At 39.7% G+C, this 23312-nt stretch overlaps 1 protein-coding gene across 1 annotated transcript in view; it reads right to left on the reverse strand.

The window, feature by feature from the left end:
* Window positions 1–15519, reverse strand: part of LOC109422023 (uncharacterized) — a 37782-nt gene extending 22263 nt beyond the window's left edge. The window contains exons 1-3 of the mRNA XM_062844885.1: window positions 15327–15519; window positions 6145–6317; window positions 5967–6054 (exon numbers count right to left, since the gene is read on the reverse strand). Coding sequence (XP_062700869.1) covers window positions 5967–6054; window positions 6145–6317; window positions 15327–15446 — 381 coding nt within the window. The 5' untranslated portion in view covers window positions 15447–15519. The remainder of the gene's footprint in view (window positions 1–5966; window positions 6055–6144; window positions 6318–15326) is intronic.
* Window positions 15520–23312: the final 7793 nt, after the last annotated feature.

Raw genomic sequence — 23312 nt, forward strand, 5'->3', positions numbered from 1 at the left:
GAAGGCCAGAAGATAATCAGAGGACGTCAAGAAGACGGCCAGAAAACGATCAGAAGACGACCATAAGATGATCACAACGAGACCAGCAAGGCGCAAGGAAGACAACCCTAAATTCTCCGGAATTTTGGATCTTTGGATCTTCTTATCTTTAAATTTTCGGATCTTCGGGGTCTTCCTATATTTAGATTTGGATCTTCGTAATTTCAGATCTTCCGATCAGTGGATTTTCAAATTCCCAAATCTTCCAAACATTGGATCTTAAAATCATCAGAACTTGGATCTTCAAATCTTCGGATGTTGGAATTGTCTGATCTTCCGAACTTCGAAACACCGAAACTTCGGGTTTAGGTATATCCAAATATACGGAACTTTGAGTGTCTGATCTCCAGGTCTTCGAATTTTCAGGTATGAAAATTTTGAGATATGAGATTTTCGAAATTTCAGATCTACGGATCTTCAAATCTTCGGATTTTGGAGTTTTTGGAACTTCAGATTTTCGAAACACCGGAACATCAGATTCTCTTATTTTAAAATATTCGAAGCCTATCAAGCCATTTCAGTCAAACTTCTGTGGTCTGATTCTCGTGATACACAAATCCAAACTTAAGTTTAGAATATCTAAGATTCGCTAGCGCCACCTATCAAATATATGTATTCAGAATCGACTTTTTCATTCTCGGATAGCTTTCGATACTCTGATCAACTTTGCCGAAGACAAAATTTTTCTATGAGGTCCGATTCTCGCGGTACAGACGTACAGACAGTGGTTCGCAATTCTGCCACTAGGCGACACTAATGAGCAAGGAAAATGGGCATTTTTAACTAGTTCTAGCTCGTGATCTTGATGAGATAGAAAGTTCAAGTGATTCAGGTCTAAGTCATTTTGATCCGAGTGATACAGTTCTCATTTTGATTCAAGTGATACAGGTTTGATTCACTTCATATTCAATAGGTTCAGGTCTAATTAACTTCATGTTCTTGTGATTCAGGTTTGACTCATTTTATTCCGAGTGATTCAGGTCTGCTTCACTTGATATTCGAGAGGTTCTGATTCATTTCATGTTCAAATGATTCAGGGTCAGGGCTCATTCACTTTATAATCAAGTAGTTCATGTCTGAGTCATTCTAATCCAAGTGATTCAGGGCTGATTCACTTCATATCCAAGTGATTTAGGTTTGATTCACTTGATATTCAAGTGTTTCAGGTCTGATTCACTTCATGCTCAAGTGATTCATGTCTGATTCACTTGATATTCATGTGATTCAGCTCTGAGTCATATTAATCCGAGTAATTCACTTCACATTGGAGTGATTCAGGTCTGATTGACTTCATATTCAAGTGATTCAGGTCTGATTCACTTCATAATCAAGTGATTCAGAAATGATTTACTTTATATTCAAGTGAATCAGGTCTGATTCACTTCATATTCAAGTGATTCAGATCTGATTCACTTCACATTCAAGTGATTCAGATTCAATTCACTACTCATTTCATTAGATCTGAACCATATTAGTCCAAGCGATTCAGGTCTTATTCACTTCATATTCAAGTGATTCAGGTCTAATTGACTTGATATTCAAGTGATTCTTGGCTGATTGACTTGGTGATTCAGTGATTCAGGAATCAGACCTGATTTCAGGAATATACAAGTGATAAAGGTCTAATTCACGTCGTAATCAAGTGATTCGGGTCTGATTCACTTCATAATCAAGTGATTCAGGTCTTATTCACTTCATAATCAAGTAATTCAGGTCTGATTCACTTCATGTTCAAGTGATTGAGTTCTGAGTCATTTCAATCCAAGTGATTCAGGTTTGATTCACTTGATATTCAAGTGATTCAGGTCTGAGTCACTTCAATCTAAGTGGTTCAGGGCTAATTCACTTCATATTCAAGTGATTCAGGTCTAATTCACTTCATATTCAAGTGAATCAGGTCTGATTCACTTCATAAACTGCTTGTCATTATGATCTTCCGAACAACTTTGTCGAAGACTTGAGCTTTCTATCTCATCAGGATCACAAGATAGAACTAGTAAAAATGCTCATTTTGCCATGCTCACTAGCGTGACCTAGCGGCAGAATTGCGAACCAATCTGCTTGTCATTGTGATGCCAACGACCTTCTCTCGTTTGTCGGGTGAAGATCACTGCGTCCAGATTTTAGAACTATAGTGATATACCCTTTTTGCTGTGAGGTACGCAAGTTATCTCAGTAACATGTTTGTCACCGAGATACCTTAGTATCGACTGAACTCAAGACCATCTATTATAGATGAATAGAGATCCTGAGTTACAGTATGTGATTCCCCCATTCTGGCGAGACAAGCTTTATAAAGCCAACCACGTCCTTGGGGGATAAGATCCACATGTTAGCAGGCCTTAAGAAGGGCTTGCTGAGAACTTTGAACCTACGTTGGGTGAGTACACTGCAATAGCAGAGGATGTGTTCTGAAGTTTCTCTCTCCTCGTCACAGAAGCGACAATTTGAGGTTAGGATTGCTCCGATCTTTTGTAGATGGTATCTGCAGGGGCAGTGCACAGTTATTAGACCGGTGAATATGTTGAGATCCCTTTTGTTGGGTTTTCTGGGGGTTTATCGTTACGAGCCTTTTGGAAGAACGACCTTCTGAACAACTTGACGGATGACTGTACCTCTGCTACATATTATCAGGCTTTAGCTGTTTTGAGGTGATGCTAAACATTTTGGGGGATGATGCGATATTCAACTGAGTGTTGAAATACTTTTTTAAGTGAGTCCGTACTCATGACGGGTAGTGTATTCAGAATCAACTATGTCAGTATCAGATAGCTGTGGATGCCCTGATCATCTGCCCTGATTCTCGTGATACAGAAGTTTAAAATTTCCAAGACTCACTAGCGCAATCTAGCGGATAAACCTACAATCAACTAGTTCATTGTCGGATAGCTCTTGATGTTCTGCCGAAGACTCCAAACTAAACCAAGAAAAGGGTTCAACATAAGAGATCGCTGGTCGAAATTGTTCAAAAATGCCCGTAGTATCGAATGGAGCTGGTATCAAAAATGTCTTGTACCGACTTTTCGAACCCTGAGGATAGTTAAGGTTCAACTCACAATTTATAAGTATTGGTGAAAGCGCCTACTGACTTTACAGAGAGTAAACAAACACTCCTGCACGCGGATGTGCAGATGAGGCAGGTTCGTTAGTGCATTTCATTTGTCTCTTTCCCATCTTCAACTTGTTTATCACCGCTGTGCATATGACGCAAGAAATATGCACGCATAGGCAATGGGAGAATAAAAGAAACAGCAAATCAAGGAAAGCCACACCATGTATGTGCACTACATGGAAGTAAATACCGCGCCGGTTGGAAAGTGAAAATCAATTTTGTGCAGTTTTCGCGATTGTCTAGAGGCAAATGCCGCATTGCGGTAAAGTCTCTTAAAAAAAAAAAAAACTGCTTGTCATTATGATGTCCATGACCTTCCGAACAACTTTGTCGAAGACCTGAGCTTTCTATCTCATCAGGATCACAAGATAGAACTAATAAAAATGTTCATTTTGCCATGCTCACTAGCGTTACCTGGCGGCAAAATTGCGAACCAATCTGCCAACAACCTTCTCTTGTTTGTTTGGTGAAGATCACTGCGTCCAGATTTTAGAACTATAGTGATATACCCTTTTTGCTGTGAGGTACGCAAGTTACCTCAGTAACATGTTTGTCACTGAGATACCTTAGTATCGACTGAACTCAAGACCATCTATTATGGATGAATAGAGATCCTGAGTTACAGTATGTGATTCCCCCATTCTGGCGAGACAAGCTTTATAAAGCCTACCACGTCCTTGGGGGATAAGATCCATATGTCAGCAGGCCCTAAGAAGGGCTTGCTGAGAACTTAGAACCTACGTTGGGTGAGTGCACTGCAATAGCAGAGGAAGTGTTCTGATGTTTCTCTCTCTCGTTGTCACAGAAGCGATGATTTGAGGTTTGGATTGCTCCGATCTTTTGTAGATGGTTTCTGCAGGGGCATGTCCAGTTATTAGACCGGTGTAGATGTTGAGATCCCTTTTGTTGAGACGTAATAGTTGTTGAGTATTCTGAGGGTTTATCGTTACGAGCCTTTTGGAAGAACGACCTTCCGAAAAACTTGACTGATGACTGTACCTCTGCACTGCATATTATCAGGATTTAGCTGTTTTGAGGTGATGCTAAACATTTTTAGGGGTGATGCAATATTCAACTGAGTGTTGAAATACTTTTTCAAGTGAGTCCGTACTTATGACGGGTAGTGTATTCAGCATCAGCTATGTCAGTATCAGATAGCTGTGGATGCCCTGATCATCTGCCCTGATTCTCGTGATACAGAAGTTTAAAATTTCTAAGACTCACTAGCGCAATCTAGCGGATAAACCTAGAATCAACTAGTTCATTGTCGGATAGCTCTTGATGTTCTGACCAACTTTGCCGAAGACTCCAAACTAAACCAACAAAAGGGTTCAACATAAGAGATCGCTGGTCGTAATTGTTCAAAAATGCCCGTAGTATCGAATGGAGCTGGTATCAAAAATGTCTTGTACCGACTTTTCGAACCCTGAGGATAGTTAAGGTTCAACTCACAATTTATAAGTATTGGTGAAAGCGCCTACTGACTTTACAGAGAGTAAACAAACACTCCTGCACGCGGATGTGCAGATGAGGCAGGTTCGTTAGTGCATTTCATTTGTCTCTTTCCCATCTTCAACTTGTTTATCACCGCTGTGCATATGACGCAAGAAATATGCACGCATAGGCAATGGGAGAATAAAAGAAACAGCAAATCAAGGAAAGCCACACCATGTATGTGCACTACATGGAAGTAAATACCGCGCCGGTTGGAAAGTGAAAATCAATTTTGTGCAGTTTTCGCGATTGTGTGGCTATCGCCGCGGAGTTTTTCTTGATGTAGTGAATATTATTCCATTTCTGAAGCCGGTGAAACATTTTACGCTTCGATTATGGAAGCAATAACGTTTCGAGAGGCAATTAAAAAGTGAGACTGTTCCCGGTAAGATAGTGCTAGTGAAATGGTGCGAGCTGGTGTGCGTTGGGGGGGAATTTTGAAAAGATAGCGCACAATTTATAAAATAGCAGTTTTGCAGTGAAATATTGTGAAAATGTTGTGTTTCTTGGTCTCAATGAAAAGGTAAGTGTCCTGACCAAGCGTTGAAGCAAATTTTAAAATACCTCGATATCAGATAGTGGTGAAAATTCGAGTATTTCTACATATTCAATTGAAAACTTACACATGTGAGAAAATTTTGCAAGCATGTGTTAGAAAATCCAAACTCATTTCCCCCTTAACACAATTATGCATGAAAATGAAACCACGAGTGGATTGATGTTTCTGCGACTCACTGTATACATGCTGTACCTGCAACAAACACTCGTTCGTAAAAATGTGAGCCACTAGATTTCTCATTTTCGTCGTAGACAAATTCAAAGCACATATGGCACCATGTGTCTCGTTAAGAATCTTCTTTTATTTCCAGCATTAAAACCAGTTTCAACCATCAGTTTGACGTCACTCACTACTGGATAGGCACATTCCACTTGTTCTATAGAACTGATAACTCCAAACTGCTGACGGATGCTCTCCGGTCGTCGGTCAAACGTCAGAACATTCCAACTGAGAGGAGGAGAGCGCGTGCAGAATATGGGGTGCGGTGGCACGGCGGCAGCAGAGTCACGTACGTATTAAGATTACGGAATTGCTACGACACGAATGAAATGTGAATTCTTTGGATCGGTAAAAGCATACATTATTCAAAAATTTAAAATGCGGGAGACACATGTATTTGCGTGGTTTCGTAGTTCCAACGCCAATTGGCGCATAGGAATGTTCAATTCGGAGGGAAGATTTGAATAATAACGGTTGCGTTGCGACATGTGCTGGGATATACGAGCATTATAATTGAATAATAGGTATAAGTAGGATACTTACTTTGACGACTCCTTCGGTATCACACCGGAAGTTGAAATCACCAAAGACAAAGTATGGCACGGCTTGGTTGACTGAATCCTGGTGAAATCTGAGACAGAGTGGGTACATTTGAAATGATATAATAGTTAGCGCGACACCATAAAACTCAAGTAAAACGTAATAAAAACTAGATATTCACCTTTCCAGTGTGTGGATCAACGCCCGCCGTCGGCTCTTGCAGTACACGGAGGGGTATTCCTCGCACGCAGCCAAGTTGGAAGCATCGTGGAACAAGTGGATGTTGACCAGATCAAAGACGCTCCCGTTCAGGGACCAGCGTGTCCGCATGAAGCCTTTGCGTGACCATTTGCACTGAAAATAAATTAATGTTTCAATTTGAATTAATATGTGATAGCTGACTTTTGGCGTGGCGTATGTACACATGCGACCAAGTTGACTCAACAAGCCAATCTGGTGAAGTAAAAATGGAACGGCGATGAAGAACAATTCGGCTAGCTGCTGCTTTGGTGCGATTGCCATCGTCGTACGCATAACGAGAAAACGTTTTCAACTCGTAAGTGGAGTGGAATTGAAACGTGAAATTTTACGTAATTATTCAATTTCCAGTTATCCAATTATTTATAGTCTACATCTTTTTGGAATATCTGCAATTATTGGCTATTTTCCGCCTGATATGACGGGAATTAGCGCATACGATGAAGTAAATACTCATAGCGGCGGAATTACGCACTCAATTTACTACCATTTGATAGCCATAGACCGGCTGACCAACTTTGCTAAAGACACGAACTTTCTAGATGGTCAGAATCATGAGATAACCCATGTCAAAGTACTTCGTTTTAAACGCACACTGGCGCCACCTTGCGGCGGAATTACGCACTTTGATTACACTATTTGATAACCATAGACCGTTTGATCATCTTTGCCGAAGACACGAACTTTCTAGGTGGTCAGAATCATGAGAGAATCCATGTCAAAGTACCTCGTTTTAAATGCACACTGGCGCCTCATAGCGGCGGAATTACGCACTAAACATACTACCATTTGATAGACATAGACCGGCTGACCAACTTTGCCAAAGACACGAACTTTCTAGGTGGTCAGAATCATGAGATAAACCATGTCAAAGTACTTCGTTTTAAATGCACACTGGCGCCTCATAGCGGCGGAATTACGCACTAAACTTACCATCATTTGATAGCCATAAGTCTTCTGATCAACTTTGCTGAAGGTCTAAACTATGCAGGGGATACGGTTTTTGAGATACAGTTCAGAAAGTGATGAAGTCTTCAGGTGATGCCAAACTTTCTGGGGGTGCTGCAATATTCAACTGGGGTGTAGCAATACTAGGCGATGCGATTCCATATTTATGGCGGGTAGTGTATCTACCCTGCAATGAAATGTATCGGAATGCAGCCGTGGCTTACTGTAATAAATAAATATTTGTTGAAGTTGTTTCGAAGACTCCTTCAGATATTGCCTCGGCGATACTCCCGGGATTTTGTCCAGGAATTCTTTGACGGATAACTCCAGGAATTCTCTTGGGGATTCTTCCAGGAATTCTTTCGGTGATTCCTTTAGGAATCTCCTAGAGGATTCCTCCAGAAGTTCTTTCGGAGATTTATCCAGGAATTCCTCTAGAGATTCTCCAGAAATTTGTACGGGGATTCTTCTAGGAATCCTTTGGGGTTTTCTCCAAGATTTCCGTCAATGGTTACTTCTATTGTTCCATTTAGATTACTCCGGGAGACCCTACGTGGATTCCTCTTGGAGTTCGTTCGAGGATTATTGCAGAAATTACTTCGAGGACACTTCTATAAATTACTTCACAGATTCCTCCAAGTTTTAAAAGCTTCCTCCAGAACTTTCTTCGGGGATTGCTTTCGATTTTTTTAAGGGATTTCTGCATAAATTCATTCTGCGTTTTCCCAGAATTTCCTTTGTAGATTCCATCTAGAATTTCGTCTTTCGGGTATTCCTCTGGGAATTCTTTCGGGGACTCCGCCGGGAATTATTTCTGGGATCTCTCCAGAAATTCTTTCAATAATTTCTTTGGAACTTTTCCAGGGATTTCTCCAGAAATTCCTTCGAGGATTCCGAGAAATTATTCTTGAAACTCCTTTGTGGAGTTCTCCAGGAATGATTTCGAGAATTCCTCTAGAACAGAAATACCTTTCCAGGATTTTTCCAGGATTTCCTTCGAGAAATTTTCCAAGAATTCATTCGGTAATTCTTTAAGGAATTGTTTAAGGGATTCCACCAAGAGTTTTTTCAGGAATCCTTTAGAAACTTTTCCACGAATTACTTAGGTGATTTCTTTGGGGATTCTTCCACGAATTTCTTCGGGGGTTTCTCAGGGATCCTTCGGGGGAAGTTTCGTCAAGGATCCTTCGGAGATTCCTCTAAATTTGTTTGTGGATTATTTCCTCTAGAAATTCATATCTTCAAGGATTTCTCGAGGACTTCTCTTGGAGATTTTTCCAAGAGTTCTTTCGATCATTGCTTCATGCATTCCACAGGAGACTCCACTACAAATTCCTTCAGGATTTTTTCCAAGAATTCCTTGAGAAATTTTTCTCCAAATTCCTTTGGGAATTGCTTTAATTATTCGAACACGAATTTCTTCGGGAATTTTTCTAGGAATGACTTCGGGAATTTAAAAAAAATACACGGTAACACTTCGGGAATACCCTCGGGGAGTCTTCCAGGCATTCCTTCGGAAATTCAAAAGGGAAATCCCTAGGGGTTACTTCAGATTTTTTCGGGAGTTCTTCTTGTAATTTATGAAGGAATATTTTCGGGGATTCCCCCTGTATTTTTTCGGGCATTCTTCCAGGAACTCTTTCGGGGATTCATCTAGGTATGTCTTTGGGGATTACACTAGAAATTGTTGCGAGGATTCTTCCAGTAATGCCGCCAAGAATTTTTCCAGGACTTTCTTCGGAGATTTTTCCAGGAATTATTTCGGGAACTTCTTTAGGAATTCCTTAGGGAATGCTATCAAGAATTCTTTCTTTTCCAATGAATTTCTTTGAAAATTCCTCCTAGAATACCTTGGTGGATTATTCCAGAAATTGCTTCAATGTGTCCATCAGGAATTTATTCGAAAATTTCGCTAGATATTGTTTTGGGGACATTCGTCGAAATTCTCTAGGGGATTCCTTCTGGAATTAGTTCAGAGATATTGTCAAGTAAGTCTTTTGGGGATTTCTCCAAAAACTCATTCAATATTTCTTTCGGAGATTCCTTCGGGATGTTTTCCGGAGATTACTCTAGGAATTTGTTGGGGGATTCTTCGAGGAACTTCTTCGGCGGTCCATCTAAGATTTCCATCGCGAATTCCTTCAGGGATTTCTTCAGAAATACCTCAAAAAATTCATTCGAAGAAGGAAATAAATTCTTCTAGGAATTATCCCTAGGTTTCCTTCACAAATCTTTCAAGGATTTCTTCGGAGATTTTAACAGGAATTCTTTCAGTGATTCCTCTAGGAATTCCTTAGGGCGATCCCATAGGAATTCCTTCAGGATTTTCTACAGATTTTTTTTTATAAATCGCTCCAGGAATTCTTTCGCGGATTCCACCAAGATGTGCTTATAGGATTCCTTCAGGAATGATTCCTCCAACGATTTCTTATTCCCCTTATGACGCCACCAGGGATTTCTCTGGTAATTCCTCCAGGGGGTTATTCCCGGAATTCCTCTAGGGATGACTCCAGGAATTCTTCTAGAAATTCTTTAAGGATTCCTTCGGAAGTTCCTCCAAGGACTCCTCCAGATTTTTTTCAAGGATTTTTTCAGGAATTCCTCAAAGGATTCCTACAGTGATCATCCAGCAATTCTTCCTGGGATTCTTTCAGATTTTTTTCCAAGGAAGCTATTCAGGAATTCCTCCAGGAAGTTCTCCAGGGATTCATCCAGGAATTCCTCTAGAAATTACATGTTAAATGTTAATAATTCATAAACTAGTCCAAATTTAATAAAACTTCTATACTTCTTAAAAATGGGACCCATATAGGGCGGTAAACGCACGGGTATTCAGCATGACCATGCTGAGGGTGACGGGTTCGATTCCCGGTCGGTCCAGGATCTTTTCGTAAAGGAAATTTCCTTGACTTCCTTGGGCATAGAGTATCTTCGTGCCTGCCACACGATATACGCATGCAAAATGGTCATTGGCAGAGGAAGCTCTCAGTTAATAACTGTGGAAGTGCTCATAGAAGCTGAGAAGCAGGCTTTGTCCCAATGAGGACGTTACGCCAAGAAGAGAGAGAGACTTCTTAAAAATTATACAGAAATATCCTTAAGCTTGCGCAAGATTTTCATCCAAGTGATACCACCAAATCGCCGAATTCTTTCAAGGACTGTTTAACAAAACTCTTTTGAATAGAATACAGAAATCGGTTAAGGAATATTTATATTTTTTATCTTAAGGGTTAGTTGCAAGAAATTGCTTTGACATTTCCACCTACAATGGCTTCCAAATACTCTGAAAAATTAGGAAAAAAATAGGAGTTCAATCAGTAATTCCACAGACTATGTGATTGTTAAATTCCATACACAGTTTCGAATATGAACTTGAATGTTTGTACTTTGTGCTGATGGTTTAATATGGTTGAGATTTTGAAATTCTACCCATGATTCTTCCTTCAAATCCTTCCGGAATTGCTTCATCAAATTCATTTCCTATTTCTAGCAGGGCTTTTCCTTTTAATTTTCAAAGGTTTCTCTCTTCTGGCTTTCTCTAGTTTTTCCTAGTATAACCAGAGGTATTTATGTATTTGCTCACATAAATAGCACCTTCCGAGATTTTTCACGATTTCTAGTTTATCGAGGTTTTTACGGGGTCTCTGCAAGACTATGTACTTTCTTTCAGAGTTTCTCGCTGGATTTCTCTCAGAGATCTTTCCAAAATTTTCCAAAGTTCTTCCAGGAATTTCTCTTAGTGGCTTTGAAATAGTTTTCTAGCAGTTTTTGCAAAATTTCTTCCAGAGACAGTTTTCAGATGTTTCTCGTGGATGTCATTGCGGGATGTTGCGCGCAGTTTCTCCCTGGATTCCTTTTAGAGGTTTAGAGAGTTTCCTTAATATTCCCTACTGGGATTATTCCCAGAACTTTTTTTTTTCGAGATGTCCCAATTTCTCTCAGGATTTTTTTCGAAGTTCCTCTCAAGATTTCTCTAATAAGTTTTTGTAGAATTTGACCGGGATTGTTTCAGATATGCTCCGATGATTTATTAAAAGAAATCTCGAAAGTTATCCCAGGGGACATTCCGAGAAAAACTCTTTGAAAAAATCCTGCAAGAATTTTGAAACAAATCCAAAAAAACACCCAGCATCTCAGGAAAATTTTTATTAGAGATTCCGGGAAGAGCTCTGGGAATAACTCCGAAAAAATCTATAAGAAAATAATCTCAGGATGATCACTGCAAGAAATAAGATAATCAACTACAAGGAAAAGCCTTGAAAAATATCCGAATAAAAAATCACGGAACGAATTCCATGAGAAATAACAGCAGTAGCTCCTGCAGAAATCCCAGAAGGCTCTCCAAAAATCATAGGAGAAAGTCCAGGAAAAATTCTGAATAACTCTGGGAGACATCCCAGGATCAACACCGGAAAAAATCTTCTGGAAGAAGTCCCGGGAGACACTTATAGGGAAATCTCAAAAGAAATCCCGCGAGAATCTTTGGGAAATATACCAGCTGAAACTTCTGTAGAAATCCAGAGAGAAACTGTAGGAGAAAACTGTCGGAAATTTCTTGAAGAGATCATAGGAGAAACTTTGGAAGAAATCCCGGAAGGAATTCCTGAAGAAAATTAATGAAAAACTCCTTAAACCATTAGAGGAGCTTTAGTAGATATCCCAGGAATAACTCTTTCAAGTGGAATATCCTGAGAGAAACTCTTGTAGAGATCTCGAGATAAATCCTGGTAGAAACCCACGGGAACTCTAAGAGCAATACTGCAGAAACCTCTGAAGAAATTTTGTATGATCCCTGTTCCAAAATTGCAGAAGAAATCGTTCGAAATTCTGGAATTCTGGATGATTCTCAAGGAAGAATCCTGGAAAGTAATGTTACAATCTTGGAAAAATGCTGGAAGGAATCCGGAAGAATTGAGTATTCACAATATTCCCTGAGTATTCCAGGTTTTACCCTTTTAAACAAAATTTCATGAAAATTCCCAGTTTTCCACGTTTTTCCAGATAGTAGACAACCTGTTACTCCTAGGATCCTCCAGAAATTCCCTTAGAAATTCCTCCGAGAATTTCTTCCAGAAAATAATTTAGAAGATTCTTCAACAAATGAACGTTGGTTTAGATCGTATCAGAGCTAGTTTCAGGATGTTCAGGGGTATTGCAGATATTTTCAGGGATTCTTAGGAAAATTCAGGAGGTGTCGGTTCCAAAGGCGTTTCAAGATTCAATGTTTCTCAGGGGTGTTTCAAGCAGTCTTAGGGGCGTTTTTGACGATGTCAGGAAGATTCAGAGGATTCTCAGGAGAAAAGTGTTTCAGGGGGTGTCAGGGGATTTCTGGGGTGTTACAGTGAGATTTTATGGGATTTCAGGTAGTTCCCTGGGGTCTCAGGGGGGCTCAGGGAGTCTGAGCAACCCTGGGGGTATCAGGGTTACTCAGAGGGCTCAGGGGGTCTCAGGTGCGTCTTAGGTGGTATCAGAAGGATACAGGTGATTCTCAGAGGGGTTTCAGGAGTGTTTATTAAGGCACAAAAACATACGCATCACTTGGAACAAATTGTCACGGTGAGTAATCGTCAAATAGGGACGAAAACGATGCGAGCACCTTGGGCAGGTGATTTTCAAACTACAGAATATTTGAATTATCCTTAAAAAGCGAAACAATGGGAAGTCAGTAGAGTGAGACGTCTGTTTGTCTGTGTCTAGGGTGTTACAAGACAATTTTATGGGATTTTGGAGAGTTTCAGAGAGCCTCAAGGGTTATCAGGGTATCCACAAAGGGCACATGGGAATTTCGGGGGTCCTAGAGACGTTTAACCCTCGACCAGTCGCGTCTTCGACCACCCTCAACGACACCACGGTCACGATGTGTACCGCAAGCGTGGATTTTTCTTGGTGCGTGTACTCAGTATACGACGCGACCGCTCCCGGGTTAAGGGAACTCCAGGGGATTTCAGAAGACTATTGGAGGTTTCAGGGCATTTCAGGTAGTCTCATGAGGTTTCAGAGGGTTCCATTGGGTCTCAGGAGCGACCAAGACCAAGAGAGTCTCAGCTGGATTCAGGGGCGTTGCGGGGGAATTCTGGAAATCGCCGGCAAATTTAGGATGATTTAGAAGGTTTCATACGTGTTTTAGCATTTTAAGGGATTTCAGGTACGGCCCCGGGGGTCACTGAATCGCTTTGAATCGCTCGGTAAACATCTAAAACCACCTCTAAAAAAGCCTCAAACTTTATAAATAAATCTAAAATCCCTGAAATCTCCCTGGCGTACCTTAAACTCGCTGAAATTTTAATTTAGGCATGCTCTCTTGAATCACCCTTAAACATCCCTGAAACATCCTCATTCCAAGCTCGCCATACTTACCTTTGGCAACATCTCAAACATTCTGGGGCGAAACCTTTTTTCGAGAACTAAATATTCCGGCATTTAAAATACTAGCTCAATTCGGGCAAGAACTCCCGAAGTTTTTATTAGAGAAATCACAAAAGGGACACCTCGGGGCATTTTTGGGAAGTGATTTAGAGTAGAACACTGGCAATAATTCTGGGAAAAAATCTCTGAGGTAAATCCCGAGATGATCACAGAAAGAATTCTCAAAAACAGCTACGAAGAAAAGCCAGAAAAAAAAAACAGAAATAAATCGCGAAAAGATCTCCATGAGAAATATTGAAAGTTGTAGAAATCTCAAAAGGAACTCTGAATGAACCCCGGAAGAAATTTTGGTAGAAAGTCCAGGATAAATTCTGAAAAACTCTGAGCAACACTGGGAAGAATCTATTAAGATAAATTCCGGGAGAAACTACGAAGGGAATCTCAAGTGGAACTTCAAGAGAAATCCAGGACAAACTCTAGACACGAAACCTGACGATAATTTCATGAAGACAGTACAGAAGGAATTCCGGGAGAAATCCCATAATGGATCCTAGGAGCCATTCCGCAAAAAACTTTCGGAAGAAATTGCGGAATGAATTCCTCGGAAAACCCATGAAAACTCCTGAAAAATCCTCGGAGGGACTTAATTTCTGTAGAAATTCTGCTGAGAGAAATCCCGGGAGGAATTCAGAAGGAAATAATTCAAGAAGAATCCCGAAAGAAACACTAGGGAAAATCTCGCGACATCACCTGAGATATATCCTGGAAGAAACTCCTGTAGAAATTCAGGGATAACCCCTTAGAAAACTTACGAAGATTTCTTGAAGAAAATGCGTGCTTCCCGAACAATCATTCAGAGAAATCTGCAATTTCTACACGGAATCACATGCTTCCAGGAACAATCTGCAGTATTACGCGTGAATGATTTGTTTTGGCAGTTCTACCCAGGTTTTCTCAAACCACAAATTCACAAACAAAACGTCATAGAAAACCTGAGTATGTAGAAACCTTGGTTGTCATTTATTAGGCGAAAAAGATGGTAGTCTATAGGCTACTATGAGGGTTCAGCTCAGTTCGTTATTTGCATTATACACGGTGCCTATAGCTAATACATATTACATATCTCGCGTTTTATTTCTGTCACGCAGGTGAAAAATAAAGCCTGCAAAAAATCTTAACAGCAAATGAAATGTAATATGTTATTAATAAGTATTAATAATAGCTTAAATTTATTTTACCAAATTAGGATGATAGTGTGTTGTAATACACAGAACACCTAGATTAAGTTGAAGAATGTAAAAATTGATTGAGATACTAATAAAGATTAAAAAAAACATATCTCGCGTTTAGTGTCATAAGACGTATCTGGATTGGTAGATTTCACTTCATCGATTTTCTCTTTGCTGAATAATTTTCGGTTGTCTTTGTATTCTAGATGCTACTCCTAGTCGTCCTTTACCGAAACATATCTAGCGATCATTCAATCGAATTTTTCGGAATAACCCAGAGCATTTTGCTAGTTTTACGGCTCTTTCAGTCGTTATTAAGTAGCTAAAACGCCTTTTGCATCTACTGTCTCACGTTGCAGTGTGTATTTCATCTTCTTTGGGGAATTCTACAAACATTGTTTAGTTTAGTTACGAACTGTAAAAAAAATAACAGGTATTTTTAGATAATATGGATTCAATCCTCGTCTTGGTGGAATTTACGATAAATACTATTTTGATCCCAACTCGAAGGTTTGTAGTTACAAAAACATCTTAGATAAATATTAAACTGATGATAACTTACCTCTGGGAAGAACTGCTGCGGGAATTTAGCCTTTTCCTTCGATGCCACCGATTCAATGTTGCCGGTGTGGATGTTTTTGCCCTCTACCGTTTCCCACTCGTGCGTCAGGAAGTTCCACATCTGCAGGTTGTCGATGGTCCGGATGGCGAAATACAGATTGCCGAGTGCCTGTTTAATTGTAAGGAAAGAGAAGATGTAGTAAAAAGGAATTAGATTTTTTTACCTAAGTAATATCTACTTCAACTTCAAAAGTGAGGCCCTCATTTTAGATAATTCAATTCCAACCAATCTTCGGATCTCTCATACCACTCACTATACTTTACTCATAATGAATTCAGAATTTGGTTTTACTTTTGAAAATCTTAAATATTTTAACGTTTTTTTTCGTAGTGTTGTGACCAGTATACAACAAATGTCTCTAAACGTTAATGTTACGATTGAGAAGTTTATTTTTATTAAAACAATGTCAACTAGGGAAATATTGAGACAACTTCTGAGAAGTTAAAAAAATTAAATAACTGATATTTCAAAAATAGCTAGAAAAAAATTGTTAAAGAAGTAGCAAAAAATAGAGAACTGATATGACGGGAATGGTCTATCCTCTGCCATAAATAACTCCCAGAAAGTGTCTTCCATCTCGCCATTATCTACCTCCGGCTGCGCTGCTGCTGCTGTTCCAGAGTGATCCAGGCTCGAATTAATGAGCAAACCGCACAATAATACATCTGCCTTCATTTCGAAATCTCTTTGATACATGCCAGCTACACCTGCACCTGCGAGGAGGAATAATGAACAACGCAAATGGCCGGGACACACTTTGTTCTGTGGTTCTGTGTTTGGAGAAGAATAATCCACCTCCGAGATTCGAGACCGTCACAGTCAGCCAGTGTTTGGATAGATCAGATTGCTTGGCCTGTTTGCCGGCCGGCAGCAGCGGACATTCATTGTCGTCATAGCCATAGCCGGGTGGCTGACTGGCTGTGGCGTCAACGTCTTCTATACACGCTTAAACTGCTCTGCACATCGCATGAGTAACAGTTACTCACTGTGGAGCATCGCTGCAAATCCGGGAGAATGTGTGAAAATTATGTGTACGTCTTACTCACGCCGTGAGCTGATGGCCAGTTACTCATTTTTGAGCTCCTGGCTTGTGTTGACAAACGCTCCAAAAAGCGAGCGTTTGTCAAAGTTTTCAACAAAAAAATAAAAACAAGTAACTTCTTTTTGATGATCACAAGGAAAATCTTCAAAAGTAAGGAATCAATTAAAAATCAATTCAAATAAGTTGTTGAATTATTTTTTTTATTCAATTTAGGCGACTAACTAAAGACTTTGGATAAACTGCATCGCTGGAACACGATACCGGATGCGGAACCGCCATGAATTTGACGACATATTCGTCCAAGGAATTTATAGTTTTTTTTACTCAAATTTTGATAATAGTAATAAATTAATTATTAATTAAATGAAACTACTGTTTTTTATTCAAAAACCCTAAAAAAATAATTAACTTAGTCAATTGAGTAACTATCACACATTTTCAGAGCAAGCGAAGCATTCGCATTTATGTGTAACAGTTACTCATTCTTCCGGAATGTTTGCGAAACGCTTCAATGTGTGAAGCTTACTCATGCTGCTTTGGCTTTGAAGCATTTGCTCAAAAATGAGTAAGGCCCCACTTGCTCACTTTAGGAGTGCCATGGGATGAATACAAATTTGAGTAGATCTTGCTCATTATTGAGTGGACCGACTTCTGCGTGTATGTATCCAATCCATCCTCACGGTTCATGGCTCGTCTCATCGTCGTCGTCGTCGTTTGCAGCACACTTGAATGTAGCGGAAAATTATGCGAGAAAGCGAAGCCGGAGATGTTTGCGGAATGAATATAGGATACTATTTTTTTTTCTTTGCGATTTGTTTTGAAGCTATATCAACTCTTCAAAAATGTAAATCATCTCGCAAGCGCCTCTTCTGCCACCACAGTACACGTACATCAACGCTCGAGCATTTTTATGGTGTTTTGAGTTCGGGAGGGTCGTAAATCTTATGGGCGGTAGGGAAAAAAGTAAAGATATGGAATAGACCTTGGACGTTTTTAAAAGTTTACAAGTGATACACGTTTTGTTTGGGAATGGGATCTCAGAGAAATTACGGAAGAAATTCCAGCTGGAAGTTCAGCATGGCTGCCTGGAAGAATAATTGACAAAATCCCGGGTGGAATCATAGGAGAAATCCCTTGAGTAATATAAAAAAAAAAACAAGATGAATCTTGGAAGGGAGAATCCTGGCATGAATACCTGAAAGACTTCTGAAGGAATCTTTGAAGGAATACAAGGGGGAACCCCTGAAGCAATCCTAGCAGGAACCCCTAAAGGAATCCTTTACAAAATCCCGCAAAGGATCTTTGAAGGAATTTCAGCAGTAATCCCTGAAGGAATACCGACTTTTGTCAGTTCAAAATTTTCTATAGTAATTCCGACAGAAATCCCTAAAGGAATCCTGGGAGGATTTCCTAAAGGGGTCCTGGGAGAATTTCCTAAAGGAATTCTGGGAGTCATATCTGGTAGAATCCTGAAAGAAATCTCAGCTGGAAGCTCGACTGAAAGAATCATAGAAGAAATCGTGAGAGAAATCCTCCTCCGAGAGAAAGAAAAAAATCTGAAAAGAATCTTTCAATGAATATCAAAAGGGTTCCCGGCACGTATACTTGAGTGAATTACACTAGAGTTCCCTGAATATAATAGAAATGCCGGATAGAGTTTTTGAAAGAATCCTTTCAAAATTTTCTACATCAGAGATTACTCCATTCCTGAAGGAATCCCGTAGAGAATACTTGATGGAATCCTTAGAGTAATCATGGCAGGAATCGCGGATGGAAGCTCAGCAGGAGTTCCGGAAAGAACCATAGAAGAAATCCCGGAAAATTATTAACGAAATCCACGAAAAAATGTCGGAAGAATTTTTGAAGGAATCCCACCGGAAATTCCGGCACGAATACCTAAAAAGTCTAAGGTTGCCTGAATAATGCTCGGCAGAAATCTATATTCTTTCATAATTCCTCTTCGGGAGGAATCCCTAATGCAGGGCTGTTACAAAATTTCCAAAATATCATCCGCGAAATTCGCGACTTCGAAAATAAAATCCGCGACTCGAGAAACAAATCCGCGACACGAACATATATATTCAAATTTCATATTGAACAAGATTTTGTACTGAATAATGACATGTTTCTAAGAATAGTTTTATATATCCTATGAAGTTTTCAACGATTTTTCATTAGGGCCACATTTTTCGTCAACCTTTGTTTGTGTTATTCCAGAAAACGTATTGAGATTCCCGAAGCTTCAGGAACAATTATCTCTGGACCCGATACCAGATTTTAAAATTATTTTGTGATAAAGCATTTTTCTGTGAAGTATCTCAGTAACATGTTTGTTGCTGAGATACCTTAGTATCGATTGAACTCAAGACCAGCTTATTGATGAATTACAGTCTGGTGAGACTAGCTTTATAAAGCCAACCACGTCCTTAGGGAATAAGACTCATATGACAACAAGCCCTAAGAAGGGTTTGTCAAGAGCCTTGAACCTACGATAGGTGAGTACACTACAATAGCAGAGGATATGTTCTGATGTTTCTGTATTCTCGTCACAGAAGCGACAATTAGGATTAGGTACTTCGATCTTTTGTAGTTGGCATCTGCAGGGGCAGTGTCCTGTTATTAGATCAGTGTAGATGTTGAGACCAAATAATTGTTGGATTTTCTTGGGGTTTATCATGACGAGCCGCTTGGATTGGCTTTTAGGGGGAAGTGATTCGAGTGACTATAAATTCGCTCAGTTGCATTTTACAGAGCAGCAGAAATCGAAGCAGATCCCGCTGAATAGCTCAGGGCCAAGGAACAATCATACTTTGCAAATTATAAGAAAAATAATATGTACAATCAACGAGTTTCATTTTCAGATTAGTTTCATTTTGTGAGGCAGATTCAAGTAAACTGCAAGGCGGTCATCTTTGTATTCAAGTGATCTTATTCTTCATAGTTTGAATAAGGGCAACGTTTTTTAACCTTGGTTCACGAGATCTAAATAACGACGATGCTGGACAAGAAGAACTATTTCCTACAAAAAGAGTATTATGAGCCGAGCTATTTTAGTCACAGGAGAAAATATAATTTTAAAGTTGTGGTAACCTTTGAAGCAGACCATCAGAGTTTTCCTATTTTATTAACTACTAGGTACGCTTATCGAAGTGAAAAAAAATAAAAAGTGAGTTTTAGAAATAATTTGTTGATAAGATTCTTCCAACATTAAAAAATAAGTTAATGCTGCATCCCAGAATGAATAGTAATTTATGTAATGAGTTGCAAAAAGTCATTTTTTTAGCACGATTAATACGAAGAGTGCTGAAAATACATACAGCATTTTATGCATCTATTTTTCAATATGCAAGTCATTTCAGTTGCATAATGAAACAGTGCGGAAAAGTTGGCCGTTATGATACAAAAATGATTTATATAAAATAGAAATTATGATACTGAATTGCATAAATTAGTTCATGTTTGTGTATTATATAACCCTCATATAAAGTTGAAGACACGGAAATGAGTAATAGTTTGAAAATTAAATATGACAAAAGCACTGTTATTTAATTTACAAAGTTAAACTATGAATATTCTATAAACTGACATGAAGTGAAATGAAGCATTTATAAGTAAATCTTTGCTCGTCCCTGTTTTTACGAAATTTTCGGTAAAATCTATTTTTTTCAAAATTGTTTGGAATGTTTACTTCTGATCACCCATAGAGGAGCAGAGAACCGAATTAAGATCTCAATCCTGGATATAAGCCTGTAGGCACAGGACAAAAACTAAAATCAATGTTTCGATATCTCAGCAAAGAATTTCAACCAATTTGGGAAATACCATCAGATTCTAGAGAAATTGTAGAGACACCATTAATCTTTTCATATGGTTTTTCTTACGAAGATATGAGATCGATTCAACAATAGTGCATCACCTTTGCTTCGCAAACATTCGTGATATCTGCTGTCAATCCATTTAAAAAACCTTTTGACTTGTTGGAGAAATTTGCATAAATTTGCGACTTTCAATATATTTTGTAGTTTTGAAAAGTTTCTTAAAACAGAAACTATGTACTTTGAAGCTGCAAAAGATAACGTTTGACAGAAGCTTCGATGGAAATAAGTTTAAGAGAAATTAAAAATGGTTTTAAAGTAAATTACAACTGCCATACAGATAGACATCCGCGAAATGCGCGACTTAAATCAGACAAATCCGCGAAAACCGCGACAAAATTTCAAGGATCCGCGGAATCCGCGTCGTGGCACATAAATCCGCAACAAATCCGCGAAAATCGCGATTTTCGCGAAAACCGCGAAATTCGCGACTGTTGTAACAGCCCTGCTAATGGAATTCCAGAAATAATCTTTGAAATAATCTTTGATGGAATGTCGAATAGAATAACTAAAAGAATCCTTTCAGGAATTTCCTAAAGCAAACCCTGCAGAAATCCCTGAAGAGATCTCAGGAGAAATCCCCACAACAATTCCGGAAGGAACATCTGAAAGAATCCCGGGTGGAGTCCTGGGAAGATTCCCGTACCATCTCGTACCATACCCTAACACTCTACTCTATCATCTACCCAGCCTTCACCCTTTTCCTGATCAAGCCCGATCGGTAGATACTCATATTGCACTACTCAAATTACCATTCCGTGGCTGCCATCTTGGATTATGATATTTACTTTTGAGTTCTACTCATCGAGCCCGATCAATAGGTATCCATATTGCATGGTATCATAGCTCAAAGCACCATTCCGTTGCTGCCATCGTGGATTTCAAAATGGCATCAAATACCGATTTTTAACTTCTACTCGTCGAGCCCGATCGATAGATATCTACATTACATGGTCTCATAGGTCAAACCTCCATTCTGTGGTCGCTATCTTGGGTTATGGTCCGCTACCTTGAATTATAGTCCGCCATCTTAGATTTCAAAATGGCGTCAAAAGTCGATTTTTCCTTCTACTCATCGATCTCGATCGATAGATATTCATATTGCATGGCTACATAGCTCAAACTACCATTCTGTGGCCGCTGATATTTATTTTTGAATTCTACTCGTCGAGCCCGATGGATTGATAACCATATTGCATGGTATCATAGTTCAAAACACCATTCCGTGGCCGCCATCTTAGATTTCAAAAAGGCTTTAAATATCGATTTTTGACTTTCACCCATCAAGTTCGATCGATAGATATCCATATTGTATCCCCGAAGCTTTCTAAAACGCCTGCGTGATGCCCACCGAAACTTTCTTAAATACCCGCGGAAACTCCCCTAAAACCTATTCCGAAAATCAATGTCCCCGACTTGCGCTCCAGGTACCCCCCTGAAACCCCTTTGGATCCCCTGAACGCCTCTAAGACCTCCTAAAACGCATTTGGGACCCCCTGAGATTCCATAAATCGCCATAAAAGCCCCTAGAACCCTCCTAAAATGCCCCTCAGACCTGAAGTTACCCTCCTGAAACCCCCTAAATCCCTTAAAACGCCCATGAAACCCTATTGGAACCCCTTGAAACCCCATAAAACACTCTAAGACTTCCTGGTACACCCTGGTTCCCCCTATAATGCCCCTAAACGGTCCCTGAGACCCGTTGGAACTTCCCTGGAACTCCCTGAGGTCTCCTGGAATCCCCCTGAGACTCCTTTAAACGCCCCTTAGACCCTCTGGAGCACTCCTGGGACCTCCTAGAACCCCTGAAGCCCCCTGAGAGAGCCTGAAACCCCCTTAAACGCTCCTGAGATCTCCTGGTACCCCTCTAATTAATCATTATTCATGATTTAATTTGACCCTATTAGCTTTTCGAGAGATATTTTTTGCACTAATTTAAACTTTTTTTATTCTGTAGAACCGTGCTGAGAGTGTATGTTTAGGTAAACTTCAAAAGATACTTTTCTCCCCTCCAAGGAGTAATCATCACATGGATCCTGGTAAACAATGCCAGCAGATTTTCGAAAAAATACCTGGAAGTATCCTGGAAAATTGCCAGAGGGAATCTGGCGAAAAATCTTGAATGGAATCCCTGAAAGAATCTCGGAAGCAATCCCGGTAGAAATACCTAAAGGAATTCTGGAAGTAATCCTGGAATCCTTGGAATCTCGAAAGGAAAATAAAATGATGAAAACCCGAGAAAAATCCAGAGAAGTATCCTGAAAGTAACTTCTGAAGAAAGGCTGGAAGGAATCACTGGTAAGTTCTGAAGAGGAGTTTCTTGAAGGAATCTTAGCAGAAATCCCTGAACAGGAACCCCGCGAGTAATCAGTGAAGGAATCCGAGGTGGAGTCCCTGAAGTAATTTCGGAAACAATCACAGCTGATATAGCTGAAAACATCTGGAAGAATCCATGAAGGAGTCCCTCAAATAAACTAAGGAGGAATCCAAGAAGGAGTTCTGGGCAGAATCCTTCAAGGAATTCTGAAAGAATCCAGACTCAGAAAAACATCGATAAAAAAAAACTAGGAGCAATACCAGAAGGAATCAAGAGAGGAATCCTTCCAAAATTCTGGAAGAAATCCCTGAACATTCCGTAGCGCTCGGTCATACTCTCCCCCTCCCCCTACAGCGTTACGTAATTTGTGGACGGTGCCTAAGTTTGGTTAGTGTGAAACGTTGCAGGGAAATGATAACTCAGTGGATTTTCAAATTATCACACAAGCCGAAACATTATTGAGAAAACCAAAACTAGAACTAAGAGGGTGTCCCATACACTTTCATTATGCATCCAAGATCCAATTGTAGAGCACTGGCATAAAGCAAACTGATAGCATGACTGACAGTATTGTTTTTAATTTCAGGGGCGCATTGGGGATGTTCAGACGGTTTCAGACGGTCTCTGGCGTGCGATGTTGCCCCATGGTGTTTTAGAGGGTTTTATGATCGTTTTAAGCGGTTTCCGAAAGT

The sequence above is a fragment of the Aedes albopictus genome, chromosome 1 (genome assembly GCF_035046485.1).
Source record: "Aedes albopictus strain Foshan chromosome 1, AalbF5, whole genome shotgun sequence".
Classification (NCBI taxonomy): Eukaryota; Metazoa; Arthropoda; class Insecta; order Diptera; family Culicidae; genus Aedes; species Aedes albopictus.